Below are 16224 nucleotides of genomic sequence, written 5' to 3'. Positions count from 1 at the left end.
CTTGAATGCAAGTGTATTTGTCAGAGGAGGTCATCATCCATTAACAGGGAGAGAAGGACTTGCAACAGCCAAATTGAATACCTATCATTATCGTTGAAATATAACCATGCTGTTTGCCTTTTGAAAACCACACATTTGTGAATATGCTGTTTAAACACAATGTTGAATAAACAGTAATTTGAACTATTTACCTGGCATCAGAAGCAAATGTATATTTATCCAATATCCAAGTTACAGAGGTACAAAATGTTCTGTAGAGTTTTAAGTTTACATTGTTAGCAAATTTTAGTCTGAAATCATTAAACCTGCATTGTCACTAATATTTCTTAAACTCAGAAAACTGAATAAAGGAGGAAAAAAAAAAGACAAAGTACTGCATACGTTGAAGATTGCCTTATAATTACTAATAAGTATAGTAGGAAATTTTGTTACACAGAAAAACAAAAACACATTGATAAAGTAGTAGATACAACAAGTAAAAACAAATATCAAAAATGATTGTATCCTTACTACATGAATTACTTGGAAATAACAAGCAACCCAATGACACTAATAAGGGCATTCTGCCAACATCTATCATAAGGCAAGAAAAGGTCCTTTATGTTCTTTCTTCAGCTGCTAAACTGCCAGGTGCACTTAACTCAGTTCAGTTTATTATTCCAATGTATAACAACTAATTTACTGCATCTTTAAAATCCTAGATAAAGAACAGAAAGTTAATGTTATCAAGGCTCTCTACCAGGAAAATATCTAAATTGATGGTTGATGCCCAGCCAACCAGCAGCTAAGACTTGCTCCTCCCATTATCAAGAAATACTGCCTGGCAAACAAGCTAAGAAATTTATGGACTAACTCCTTACCAAATAAAACATCAGGGTGAGTTACCTGGTTGCATAAAACCACAACTTGAGCCTTCTGGTTTAAAAAAAAAGTGTCAGCTTAATTTGTGGCACAATCAAACAGTATATGTAATTAGTATAAATATATATGTGAATTAAGCCTACACACAGGCACGGGAACACACACATATATACTTTATTGCTATAACAAGCCAAGATTTAAAAATATAAATACATATGAATCCTTTCCCTTAGTTAACTCTAAAACATAAAATGTAGGATGTATATATATTTTTACAAAACACCTACGTAAGGTAAACATAATCTAAAGGGAAAAAAATGTGTAAAGATCTAAGATTACGCAAAAAAAAAAAAAGAAAAAAAAAGCCTGAAATCTACCAACACATACAAAACTCCCTTGAAGCAGAAAACAAATTAGCAGCTTTTCCTGCAAAACACTGTTTGTCCAAAATAGAGGCAGCTTTTCACAAAGGCTTTTCTTGTTGCGTGCTTCAAAGATAACACCTCAGGGATACAAAAACATTTTCTCTAGCTTATTTCCTGTCACTTTCTTGTCTAGACTGGCATAACATTTTTGTCAACCCCCAGCTTTACCTTTACCCCTTAAGCAAATAGTGTTCAGACTTCACATCACATCTGGTAAGGACTTGAAACCGGGAAGCACATGTTAAGCAACTGTCAGATAAATCTGTGATGAATTATACCATAACTGAACATAGAAAACAAGCCAATCAAGGAAATGTGATAATCTGTAAGTAGTTAAAAAGCCTCCGTTTAGATTTTAATTTAGGAAAGCAAAAAAAAATTTACACAATAAAAACCAAGGACAAAGATTTCTTCACTGCCAGTTGGACAACCAGGCTCAAATATCCAATATTTTAATAGCACATTTCAAGTCTAATGTTTACTTTTTAACAATAAGAGCAATATGAAGGAAACTGCATGTTGATGTGAAGTGGATTCACTTTTACATAAACTCCTCTTGAATACAATACATACAGCAGTCTGAAACTTTACAAAAAAGTAAGTAATAGCTTATTAATGTGTCTTAACTTTATTCTCAAAGGTAAAGAAATCCCTGGTGAAGGAGGTCACACAGAAAATAATGAGCAAGTTTTATGCTTTCTAACACAAGAGACAGATGCGATTTTAAATTTGGACAAGACTCGCCGAATAGGAGCTGGTCCTTCGGTTTCCTTAAAGAAAACACACACTATTTAAGAGGTTGATGGTGCAGTGGATAAAATTTGTCTCTGCAGTCAGAAAATTAAGAGTTTCAATGAATATGCATTTCTGAGAAGACCGTTCAGTCTAGTGGAGGAACTGGAGACAAAACTCAGAAGATGTTGGTTCAATCCCTACCCTGATGCACTGTATGACCCCAAACAAGCAGTTTAAAGTAAATTTACTTTTATGCTCCATATGTCAAAAAAGCACATTTAAACTACAGTATTTTATTTTAGCTGTGCTTGCAAAGTGAATTTGGATAAAGTGAATGTGTACACTACTTTTTTCAAGGTAAAAAGATTTAATGAATTGACAAGAAGTTTTAGAATTGTTGATCTATGTATTAGATTTGTAGCTATTCTCACCCTACACTTTTAAGATTATAAAACTATATAAATATACACTTTATTAATATTACCTCTTATTTTTGCAGATTAAAACAATACACATTTGAAATATGAAGAAACAAAACCGACAACCCAAATTTTATTTTAGAAGCAGTAGAAGGAATCCATATATAAAACATACTATATTTCATTCACAAAACAAGTAAAAACGCACCAACAAAAAAAAAAGAAAACCGCAATAAAAATGAGTTCGTGAAAATAAGGCACCATCTGCCAATTATGTAAGAATTTAACTGGATGCACAACTATAAAAAAGATTTTATCTAGATACCTCTAATGGGGAACTTAATCGGTTCTAAATTTAGAATACAATAAAGTGATCAAAGAATAAAATAAGTATATCAAGGATGTGAATTTCCTCTACTCAACTAGAAGAATTCAAACCTGCCAATTAAGATGCAGTAGTAAAATTACACTCTGTATTACTTAAAATTAAAGGAAATTAAAACCTTACACTAAGAGGTGCAATTAAAAAATATATATGGCAACATTTCATTTATGTTATCCTCTGGTAGGAATCATTGAACAAGCTCAACCACTGCAAGCCATTTTTACGATACCATTCTTCTTTACCCCCATTACCTTTTGTTATATTCCCCTCGACTTTGGCTGTCTTCTGTTTGGTGAAGAAGGGTGTTGTGAATAAAAATTAGATTTAGTGTTTTGGGGCTACTGAACTGTTATGTGAACAATGTACAGAAGTTAAAAACATTCAGACATAAGGGGAAAAATAGGAGTATTCAAAATGAAATAAACATAGGTATCACTTTTTGAACCCTTCAAACTCATAAAAATGTAAACCCTGATCACACATTTCAGAAATTCACCGATTACCAGATGCACTTTAAATTGACTGCTTGGGTTTCTTTCAATGCTTCACACATACATTAATATGAAAAGGATCAAATAAACCAGAACAGAAAAGAAATAGGATATCATTGGTTAAAATAATTATCTGTGCAATGGTCATGCTGTGTCAGGTTGCAATTATCCCAGAGGACACATATTTAAGGGAGCAGGGAGTGTTTGTGTGTGTGTGTACGTACGTGTGTGAGGGGTTAAGAGGTAGTCAGAATGCACGGATGTTCATTAAGGCACATGCATTTACCTTTGCACTTTTTCCATTGATAGTGAACTGGACAACATAATGCCAAACAATGTTATTTTGATCTTTTTATTGACATAACATTTTAGTTTTGCTTGAACCTATGTAAACTATCTTAATATTTTCCCCCCAATCAAAAATCTTTAATACTAACTAATCTCAAGAAAAGAAATAACTGAACTGGTTATATATCAGTAACAAACATACTAGATGTAGTGAAATGCTAGACATATGGAACACATTCCCCAATAATTATTACGTAAGGAATCATCAAGATGCCACTATTGATGGTGGTTTTTGAAGAAGAAGAAAAAAAAAAGCCTATTCCAAATTTGATTATTCTACCTTCTGGGGCTGTACTCATTATATAAAAAAAGAGGCAAAAACATAATGTTATGCTTTTATCTTAGCATCTATGAAAATACCTGACCACAGATGGTATTGTGAAAAAATGACTTGTGGATAAATGTAACAAAGGCCTGTAGCTGTGAGACAATGCCATACTGCCTACAAAAAGACCCATAAAAACAGCAGATCATCATTATGTTTATTTAGCTGGTCAGACTTACCCATGCAATGGTAAGTAGCAATGGGAAGGAAGCATAATTTAACTGTTGTCTCTTGATACCTAGCACCTCTCATTTCTAGAAGTAGTTTGCGCACCTTTAACTGCAACTAGTATTGTCTTTGTGGTCCCTTGTTAATGTGGTCTATTTAGAATGCAGATTTTCTTTTTTAAAATCAGCACAGTTTTCAATGGTACTGTATCCTCAGCCACTAGTGCTGAATCAGGAGGAAAAGATCACTTTGGATTCCATACAGTAAAACAAACAGCACTACTCTAAAATTACAAGACCACAGAAATGGTGTCTATTGTCAAAGGGGCAAAAGCAGATGTGCAAAGTAGCTAATTAGTAGTGGCATTGCATAACCCCACAGTTTTGGCCAAAACAAAACTGTTTTTATTATTTATACATTTTTAAAATCCAATTTAGAGAGACCAAAGCAATTGATAAAACAGAAAATTTTCTTTAAATATTGGTTTGGTAAAAAAATTAACAAAACCTGAACGTGTACACTCCTTCTCCATGCAGGCTGGTTACTTGCTACTCATTGACGCAGTACAAGTCTGGTTTGCAACAAACAGCAGAACCCACACAATTAAGTGAAATATTTCCATTATGTCAGTATAATGGACCCTCAGTTTGTTTAAGCCTGCATAAATTAAGGAAACTTTAAAAGAAACAGCAAATATTTTGGTATGCTATAGCAGAAAAAAAATACTAAATTGTAGTTCTTTGAAAGAGGTCTCATCCAACTGCAAAGCAAATCTATGGGATGGAAATTATAAAACAGGTATGTTTTGCTAGTGCATTTCTTCCTTAAGAGAATTCAGAATAGTTCTATTGTTTTATTACAACAGACAGCTGATTTTTGGCTGCACTGGGAACAGTTCACCTATTAGGACAACATCCTTATAATAATGCCACAAATCCTGCCATCATAAACATTTTGATGTTTCTGGCTGCAAACCATTCCATTTTGATTATCCTCGTATCGGGAAGCCAAACACACTGGCAGGAGCTTTAGCAATCAAATTTGTTAAACTTTGTCATGCCTAAACAGAATCAATCCCTGTAGAGCAAAAAAAAAAAAAAAAAAGTCTTTCACATTATTAAAAATTATATATATCTCAGCAATCCCAAGTAGACTGGCCGCATATCAAGGAAAAAAAAAAAACTGAATAGATGCTCAGCTGGGTACACATAATGAAAATAAATCTATACACTGAAACAGGCTGTATTATTATTACTATTGTAGCTCTCCAACCCTGTATTGCATGGGAATGTATTTAAATTTAAGCATAATATTAAAAACAATGCAAATTATTTAAAATATGTATAAATTTAGGGAAGAACAGTGGTACAATACTTATTGCTGCCTCACAACACTGGGCTCAAATCCGTTTACTGTCTATGCAGAGTCTATATGTTCTCAATGTCTGTCAGGTTGTTTTGCTTTCCTTTCACTTCTTAAAGTCATCCAGATTAGGTTGGGCAACAAATCTAATTTAGCCTGGTACCAGTCAACCTAGACGTAGAATTGAGTGAGCCCCTGTGGATTAGCACCGTGCCTCACTGCAGCCTATATTGTCTGATGTTCTGGCTTCTTACAGCCAATACTGTAAATGATTGCTTAACAAAATGAATCAACAAGCAAATATTGCTAAAGCAAATCATTTCAGCACTCTATGGTTATGTGGTAAGGGAGAGATGTACCCACATTTTTTCATGATCTTGATAAAATATGGCATTTATGTGATGGATTGATGGGAATTCACTCGCCTCCAATACCAGATATTATAAACCTTCTTGATGTGTAGCAACAATGCAAAATATTAAGCAAATGAAGCACTTTCCCCTCCAGATTTAAGAAAGTAGAAGTATAGTAACCCAACTTTGTAATCTGTAAGCAGTATGAGAATTAAGGTTGTAAAACATAACAGTTCTGTATCTAAAAATATAAGAATGTAGATATGTAACATTTGTTCAACTCCAGTAAAAGAATGAGGAAATTGAATGTCAATATGAAAAGGCAATATTAAATAAAAACGGGAGTGAGTCACCTGTTATTTCTATTTTTGTTTGTTAGGAATGTTGGATGAAAGCTAAGAAAAAATTGACCTTTGTAAAACTTAAATTAATAAAAGGACTTTAAACACTGGGAATCTGAAGCAAAACACATCAACAAACAATCAATGACACTTTCTGTTTTTCCCTTACCTAAAAGAATAATAATTTAGCATTTACAGTGTACCTACTTGCTTGTTTTCAGAGAGGCTATTTAAAGAGCTATGCGAGGTTCCACCCGCCCCATGATCCTGCTTTGGTTAAGCGAGTTAGCAAAATGGATGTATAGAATGGGCGTTTAAAGAAGATATTTTTTTTTATTATTTTGTTAAAACACTACCAATTTTATATCACAACTTGTAATTAAATCAGAATTAAATAATTTGTATGGAAGTGGTAGGACAACACACCCAAGGTCAAACTGGGACAGCTACCTATTACTGCCCACCTCCCAAATACAAAACCTGAGCCAATTCAGCTTTATTTTCTCTTCTCGGAATGTCACGTAAAAGAAAATTTGGCTTGCCATGCAGTGCTTCTGGATATGATGAATGCTGCTGAATGAAGATACAGCTTCTGTAAAGGACTGCGCCTTGAATGCCTGAGTTCCCCTCCTCCACTCGTTTTGTCACTGCAGCAAGTCATTTCATGTTCTGCCACATTTACACCAATCAGCTTTGAGGTTTAACTTGCATTTCTTTTTTCTCTTTTCCTAACCTCATTTTTTCCTTTCCCAAAGAAAACACCACACATCACACACACAAAGAATAATTTAACTGTGTGTACTAAGGCTCTAGGGACACAGCATTAGATTTCATTCTGTTGGCAGGAGGCAGTTAATGTATGATGGTTGCTATACTATGTGCGGTTTAAGAGATTCTCAAATAATACTGTCCGCCCCCTTATTCAGCAGGCTGTGACTGGCTCTTCACCAAGCTGCTGTAAGTGCCATTTGTATACAGCATTTAAATAAGGCTATTATTACACTGGTATAAAGGCAGAAAGGCTGATTTTTTTGAGCCTATAATAGAGAAAGGTTCTTCTTGTCTTAGTTCTACAGATGTATCTGCTGCTTTAGATTAAAGGGATTTACCAGTTCTTAAAAATCTTTTTTGTAACCTTCTCAAGAAATGAGTACTGTATATACTTGCCTGCATGATGCAAACATTTTGGCTTTTTTTTTAAATAAGCAAAAGGATTGGTTTTTAATACTATAGCCTTAGTGCTCTACTATATTAAAAATGACAAAATTCTGAACATATCTTGATTATCTAGTTCATGAAACAATGTGAAAAAATACTGAACCAGCTTATTTTCAAGAGTCTTTCCAGACAGTATAATACTATATGCATGCACAGTATGATAAGGTGGCAACTGTGACATTCTGAGCCTTGCTGTTTTAAAAGCAAAATTTAAAGGTAATTCATGTCTTATGTGTCAAGTACTCGGGCAACTTCAGGAGCAGACCACCACACTGAGATCATTAGCATAGAAATGACTCAACAAAACAAGCCCAGCTTCCCCTAGGACACAACACACAGAAAGATGAGGACTCTAGGCGGAGTTAACCAAGCACAGAATTGTGAGACACTCTCTTCACATCTACACTACTTAGAATATTGCCTCCAACTACAACTTCATTCATTTTTAACCAACTATTTTGTGTAGGAGAGTGACACAATGGGGTGGGCTTCCTAACCTGTATCGGAGAGAGCTCCAAAAAAATAAACCTTAAGCATGGTCAAAATATCCAAATATGAAAAACTGTATGAAAATGAACAAGCACAGCATATATGGGTAAAATACAGAAAATACATCAGAATTTTATAAATTCTTTGACAGTATGTACATCTATAAATATTTGTTTTTTAAAAAAAAAAAAAAAAATTTTACCTTGATTTATAAATCTGGAAGAAAGGTTTGAGAAACCCAGAAGATAGCAGACTCCACGCTACTCGCATAACAAAGTCAACCCCTCCCTACAAATTAAGACCTCTTGAGATTTCTCATAGTACTTCTCTTTGTAAAATAAATTCATATTCACATTATATAATTAATTACCAAGTAAGTTGTCTACCTATACATGTATAAAGATCATCTCAGCACTACAAAAAAATAAAATAAAATCAAGTGAATTAGCCCTGCATGTTGACAGGGGGTTCTGAACTCTAATCTAACATGCTGATTATTACATTTTGCCACAATGGTTTAGACCTTTCAAAATATGATGAACACTCTATATATTTCAGCAGAATCAGCAGCTCTAGAATTTTAGATTAAAAACACCACACACACACACACACACACACAATACAAGACACACCGAATAAAGCATAATCTGAATTCTCTACAATAACTGGGAAAAAAGGCTATTTTAAATGATTTATAACTCAGTGCTAATAATGTTGTATAAAGGTGCTAAAATAGCTACCACCTAACACTTGACAGGAAGGGATGCAAAGGCTTAATTTTCTGCACCAATTCATTAAACAAATGGCCTATGCTGCAACCATGCATGTAATTTAGACCCAGTGACCAGAGTTCACACATCACTGCTCATTTAGCTTTATAAAACAATCAAATGAGCAAATTACACTAATATAGCATTAATAATAAAGCCAATATACACACAAGACCGAAAACAATGAGGGCGAGTGGATTCACTGAGAGCAGGGAAAAGGGAAGAGAAAAACAAAACCGTGCAGCTGCTTCGAGACTACAAAAAGACTTTATACAAAAGCTATCTAGTGCGACTTAAACCATATTTCTAGGTCATTGCACAATAAAAGAAAGCTATACTCTTGAAATGTTTAAGCACAAAAAAGGTCCATGTCACAAAATTAACCCTTATACATAGACAATTTTTAAACTGGCTGCATATTTTGTAGGCTTAATGCACAACATAAAAAAAACATGTGCATTATGTTGTAATATGGTATATAAAGATTTAAAAACTGTACAAAAAAAGGTCATTAGGAAACAAGAAAATGAACATTTTCATTCAAAAATAAATATTTTCTCAAACCCCAGTGCCAACAAATCATAGTAAAGAAGGAAGTCAATCTGTTAATACATAAATGAGAAGGACCTTATTTTGAAGACATTTGGCACTCTTATTGCTTCAGGGGTGCAGCTTTAAAAGATATGTCCAACAAAGCAACACCCTCACTCATGCCGACATGTGATCTGCTTGATAAAAAGCATGCTGTAGGGCCACTCACTTCTTAGAGTTTCTAGCAATTACAGGCAGTGAAACAGTAGCCTCTTGCATTTTCTTCCAGGCACTAAAACAAAAGGCTGACATAGTGAGGAATAGAAGACGCCTACTAGTAAGACGGCATTATTAGAAGGCCGAGAAAGATCAAAACAGCATGCTAGCAAGATGAAAAAACATTTAAAAGTATTTTTTTACTTAAATTTAAGTAATCGTTCTGTACTGGAATAGACAATGCTGATAAAATAATTATTAGTGCCAACCATCATATTTTGCATAGCTGGTTCCCAAGTGAATGTAACCGCAATGTGCTATTACTAATCTGTCAGGAACAGAAAAATAAGACCACACAGAATTTTGGGTTTTTTATTACACATAAGGACTGTAATGCATTGTTTTTAAAATATGTCTATATGTCAAAGTGACATAAGGGATACAAACCCTGCACATTCCATGCGTTCCAACCATGTACTGTACCTGCTTATGAGAATCTTTGGCATATTCCAGTAAAAATTGATTCATTATAGGAACTCTGCAAAGTGACAGTATTTAACAAGGTTTACATAATACACACCAGCTAAATGCATTTGGGTACAGACATATCTATGCAATTTGGGTAAAGTCCCTTTCATACTTTTCAGCATGTATATAAATCTGAATCTACACTGCGTGAAATAGCCTAACCAGTTTGCAAGAAAGTTAAGCAGCACTTAAGTTAACTTTAAAACGTGGATTGAGAAGGGTTTCCTCCATCCATCTGCTGAATCTGCTTAACCCAATGATAATAATCCTGGCTGGCTGGCAGCAATCCTGGCAGCACCCGTAGCAAAGCACTAATTTGAAGTGGAGGGGGCACCAGGTAATTAAGCTACTATAGCCAAATTTTGTACATGCAAACTTTAGCAACACTACATTTTTTAAGTTAAAAAGCGGCTAATCTGGGAAAATAAACATGGCTACCAGAACTCTGAGTTGACACTGAAATTAGTTCACCCTGCAAATTAATGCAGTATTTGAGAGAGTAAAAAAAAAAAAAAAAAGTTTGAATATGCACATCATTTTACTGATGTCTTGCCTAGTAAGATTAAATACTCTGGATTCAACTTTCTTTTATAGCTGCCTATGTTTAGTCAATTTTCATGAATACTCTATGCACTGATTTGTTTCTTTGTAATAATGAACTTAATTATGCTGTACAATAGTATGTGAATCACTCAGTGTTCCTAGCAATAGACTACATGATTCATCTGCTCTACCATATCTTAAGGTATATTCAGCCTTTTAAGTGCTTCCCTCATCAATATGCATATGCTCAACCGGCATGATCATCTGCTTTCTTTGGACACATGTAGTTAAAAAGCATGTTAAATGTTGATACTAAGCAATGTAAGAACTATCTGTTCAAGTGCTGGAGTGCAAAGGAGAGACACTGGCTAGTTATCACCCTGCATCTATCCGCTTTCAATGACTACCTCTGTCCCAGGCAGAGTAACAGGGTAGCTGAAGATTAGGCTCAGTAAATATTGTGCTCAAAACTAAGAAAAAAAATAAAGGAAAAACAAGTGATTCAAGAAAGCAGACCAGTACATCACAGTGCACATAAGTTACTTAGCTGACCTAGCATATAAAAGGAAGCTGAAAAACATGCCTTTATAAAATAAATTAAATCATAATTCTCATGAACATGATACAGTCCTCCTCTCCGAGTTGGTGGTTTCACTTCAATAATGGAACCAAAGAATTGGCCATCTGAGCAAGTTTAACTTCATATTTAAATGGTGTGCATTCACTCTGAAGATGGCCGAGGCAGATAAAAGGACACTGTAGACTTCATTATAAACCGATGAGGTCTTGTCCAAGGTAAAATTACAGTAAGTAATGCAAAAAGATTTTAAATAAGGAAAATAGTGAGATAAAAATTTAATTTGCAGAAAACTAAATATCAAGAAACGGCAAATTATGCCTTTCTTTAAACACTAAGAACTTTCCTTAAAATGTACTTCTGGTTCAAAGCAGCTATTTTAATAAATAGCAATGCTTCTTATATGATGTTACTTTTCTTGAGGAAAACACAAACTAATGCAAGAAATTTACACCAAAAATCTGCCATCATCTTCCAGAAGATTAACTACATTATATTATTACAAAATAGCTGAAATAAGCAAGTATCTGGGCAAATATTTGTACAAAAAAACAAACAAACAATCTCAAAAGCAGTGTTGCCTTTTCCCTGTTTAGCAATAATGCTATGGCTGCCAAACGTCTTATAGAAGGCAGGAAAGTACATAAATATACATTTTGAACACACCCACCTCCTTTGCAGGCAAGTCTATCAGTCAAGCTGAAGAATCCGCCTGACGGCCTGAAGACTAGTTTATTCTTTTAGCCCGACTACTAAAAACCACAAGTGCTTTTTCATTTCATCACAGGGGAAAAAAAAAAAAAAAAAAAAGAAAAAAAAAAAAAAATACACCTACACATTCAAAAGCTGCTTAAACATTTTAGCAAACAGGAGCTAAGCTACATGGAGAACAGCACCTTTTCCCCCAGCAATCAGGCAAAACTCAAATTTAGTTTTTAAGGTGGAACTTGTTAATAAATGCTCATTTCAAAATACAAATCAGAGAAAATAAGTGCTTTAAAACAGAAACCTGAATCCTAGTACATTTCCAGTGCTTTAAGTTTACGATTAAAAAAAGGAATGCAAGAAAATATATTTGGCTCTGCTTTAAATAATAATATTTATAGAAATACCAGATTTTGCAACTTATTTTTTGCAACTTATATTAAACACTGAGGGATGAGCAGCTAAAAGATCAAACCCAAGCAAAACTCAATTAGAGGTTGAACAAACATCAAAAATTCATTAGATCATTTTGTATTTTAAAATGCAAAGAAATTCAAAAGAAAAGAGATTTTTCCATACCTTCTTCTGTCTCATGCCATACAATTCCTTCTAGATTTACACTAGTCCCCGGCTCACAGGGTCCAAGGCATTCTGGCTCTGTTACAACTCCAACCTCACAAGTATTAACTCCCATTGATCGAGTCCTTACTAATAGTTGCTCAGTTGGGGTAGAAATATTTGTTGACGATGGAAGAAAGTAAGAAGGCAGGATTTGGGGTGGTAAGCTGCTGGAGATTGGTGGTGGGGGAGCAGGCACTGTAAATAAGGGATCCACCTGTTAAAAACAAAAGTGGGAGGACAAAGAAAAAAAAAACAAATCAGGTACAGATAGAATGCAAATGATCAAAAACCTTTGCAAGTCGCAATGTTGAAAAGAACAGAGAAACCAAACACTTCCTCAATAGAATTGCAAACTATAGCATTTCAAAAAGTGAACGAATGAATCTTCTTTATATATGCAGTGTATATGTTTAGATGTTCATTGTTAGTAAATCAAAGAAAATAAAAAATTACACATTTTTTGAAATAAAACCCCAACTTTTCGGCTACAACCCCCCCGATATTATGTTAAAAGTTCTGCCAACACAATAGACTGGTTCCGATACATGTGCAGCCTTTTTTTTTTTTTAAATCTTGTTTTGCTTTCTCACAATAATGACTTAAAAACCCTTTATACACTTTCAATAGTTATGCATTTTGACATGGCAAACAAAACCAAGTATTTTAATTTACTTTGCCTTCTTGTATCACATTTTATTAAATAACAACACTTTCATGTTTATAGCTTTCATTGCCATATATTAAATGTATTTTAACTACAATAAAATTAACACAACACAATAAAAAAATGTATAAAATGGCTTGCTAAAAAACAAAAGATTGGTTTACTGTCCAAGTCAGAACCCAGAAAAGGAGGTCTCACCTAGTAGAGAAAGCTTTGAAATATAACCCTCAAGACTGTGGTTGCAATCTTACTAGTAACAAATAATCCAGATGTAATAACGGTTAACAAACAATCACACTATACAATTTTAACTTTAGTCACTTTGGATGAAACTGCCAGATGACTAATAAGGAAGTTGAAGAATATCTCAATGGAGTCAAATAAGAGCTGTAATCCTTAACACACATAGATTCACTCACTCTCCCACCCCCAAGCGATCCTGGAAAGCTCACTCTTGAAATGGAGGTGTGATGTTGCAAAAGCAGGACTAATCACTATTGAGAATACTTTGTTATCTGCTAATGTAAAACAAATGGGAGGTGTAACCATTCAGCAGCAACACCCTGTATCAAGAACACTTGAACCATGACAGAGAACTGCTTTAATACAGGATTCATTATTCAATCATGACAAATGTTGCAATACAAAAACAACCTGCATTTGTTTGTCTTTGGTTACAAGAGGATTTTTACTAGTAAATACAATTTGCTAGGGGGCATTTAATAGATGACTCACTAGGTTAAAGTAATCATTTTAATTCGCTGTTTTAAAACGAAGTTGCTGCATTACCAGTGGGTTTAACAAAAAAAAACAAAAAAAAAAAAAAAAAAAAAAAAAACCATCAACAAATCAACTTTAATACAGTAGACAGTAATTTCAACACTATACAAGCCAGGATATTGATAATATATACAAATGTGTCAAGACAGTCTTAAAATGTTAAAGCTGTAATTGACTATTTTAAAATGTTCTATTAGGACGTATTTAACAATTTACCCCTCCCCGCAAGGCCCTCCAATATTTTTCTTTTCACATTCAGTAGTTAATTCAATCTTATGTCCAAAGAATTCTGGGCAACTGGTTAAAGATTACCATTTCTGTACCCTGCATGGTGCAGATTTCACGGGGAGGGAAACAACGTAGTCAAGTGGGCGTCCATATTTTCTCCATTTATACACCAAACACAAATGCCGTGAAGCACATTAGGAGCAATAATGAATGGAATGGCTGCCATAACAGTTTCTACAGCCCCAGTATCCAATTAAGAAAAAAAATCTGCTTTGCAATTTATTTTGAGTAAGAGTGGGAGAAAAAAAAAAAAAAAAGACAAACATGCATGAACATACTATGTATATTAACCCTTGGAGACTCTGAAGAAATTCAACAGGGAATGCTAAAAATAATCCAAAAGGTTCCAACAATTTCAAAATACTAAAATCCACAAAGGTTTTTGCATTATCAGTATAAAGGACAATGGAGAAATACCCCAGTACTATATCTAGGAATGGTGATCAATTTAAGAGTACATTTGTAAAGGTTTCAGACTTGGGCTTACTTTGCCTCTTAAGAATAACTCCCACTAATAACACAGGAGCATGTGGATGTTAACCATTATAAACAGAAAGAAGGAGGCCACAGTCTCGGGGAGGAAAATGCACATGAGTCAAACAGCTGCTGCTGGCAGTCTGTCAGATTGAGGAAAGTTAATGTCAAAATGGACACTTTGCAGTCCTTCACAGTTATTGCAACTTGATTATTCCCAGGAGTCTATAGAGTACAAGAAGAGCAGGCTTTGTAAACACTAAACAAAGGTTATTTCAAAACAAAAAACAAATGCACAAAAGGTTGGTATTTTATCAGTTTTTTTTCTCCCCATCAGAAAACTGCACAAATGGCATACATCTGTACCAATTCTGTCTTTATATTTAATTATAAATACCAATGCAATGAATTGTTACAAATTAAATGTACTCCTCACAGATATTATCCTGTTTGCATTTAACATATACATCTATCCATTCTCTACTCTGATTACAGAATCACAAGGAGCCCACCACCACAACATTATTGGGTATTAAAAAGAGAAAGAAATCATACACATCACTAACCCAAGTGAAACCTATTTAAAATGTAGAAAAAAGGTCAGAATTTATTACTGTGCTAGAAGGCTAAAGATGCATTACCATTGATATTTTCCCCACCACAGAATGATTTCAGCACCATCCTTCAAAGAAGAAAACACAACACTACAATAGTCAATACAATTCACTTCCTGTTATTTTAAGAGAAATTATGCTGAAGAAAAGATGCACTCTGAGAATCACTTCCTTACATTCTGACAAGCAGCCAAGAACATGAGGAGCTAAATCTGGACATAATCCTTGGATAAGCACCAGGCATGAGAATTCCACTAGCCAGTGCAAAATTTAAATTATGTGCATAAATAAGACAGTGCTACACATTTAAAATCCAGAGTCTGCTTTTCTCACTTAAGTAGCAGTTACTAAATTACCACATAAATCCTAAGGAACTACAGTCCAAATTAAATAGGCAAGTTAACAGGCCCAGCCTAGACTGGACTAAATGGACTATACATTATATAAATGCTTCACTTGTGTAAAGATACCTTGGATAAACTGACATTTCTCTCCATTTTATTAGCAGCAATGAGGAGGCTGTTAATTTTGATTTAGTATGAGTGTAGACACTAAAAGATTTTCTTTCATTAATTTCTCATTTTAATCAAAACAGCTAAACTGTCTGGGCAATACAGAGATCTAATCTAATCTTCACATAATCAGTAATACAAGTGATTAAGAGTTATTTTAAATCAAATTTGGTTTAAAACAAGCTATTACCCCCCCCCCCCCCCCCAAAAAAAAAAAACATTAGTAGTCAGAAAGCAACCCTGGGAACACATCAATTATGGGAGAGTGCCAAAAGCCCTTGAGATCCAAAAGATTAACAGCCAATCCTCTGTTTTACAAGCACACATCAAAAGGAATATTAATAAGAGGAGGAGGTGGTGTATAAGCTTGTCAGTATAAGTCAAACCCTAATGAAAAGGCAGGTTTTCCTTTTTCGCTATTGTTCAAAGCTTAGGCTTGACCCTAGTCAGTTTAAAAAAAGCCTACATTGAGATTTTGCTT

The 16224-nt window shown here is 34.3% G+C and overlaps 1 protein-coding gene across 4 annotated transcripts in view; it reads right to left on the bottom strand.

Moving 5' to 3' along the window:
- The window catches only part of znf608 (zinc finger protein 608), a 61760-nt gene that overhangs the window by 26231 nt on the left and 19305 nt on the right, over positions 1 to 16224 (bottom strand). For all 4 annotated transcript variants that reach the window (XM_051929428.1, XM_051929429.1, XM_051929427.1 and 1 more), the window contains one exon: positions 12370 to 12625. In XM_051929428.1, coding sequence (XP_051785388.1) covers positions 12370 to 12625 — 256 coding nt within the window. The remainder of the gene's footprint in view (positions 1 to 12369; positions 12626 to 16224) is intronic.

Source organism: Erpetoichthys calabaricus, chromosome 7 (genome assembly GCF_900747795.2).
Source record: "Erpetoichthys calabaricus chromosome 7, fErpCal1.3, whole genome shotgun sequence".
Lineage (NCBI taxonomy): Eukaryota > Metazoa > Chordata > Cladistia > Polypteriformes > Polypteridae > Erpetoichthys > Erpetoichthys calabaricus.
This window is presented reverse-complemented; position numbering and strand designations above follow the sequence as displayed.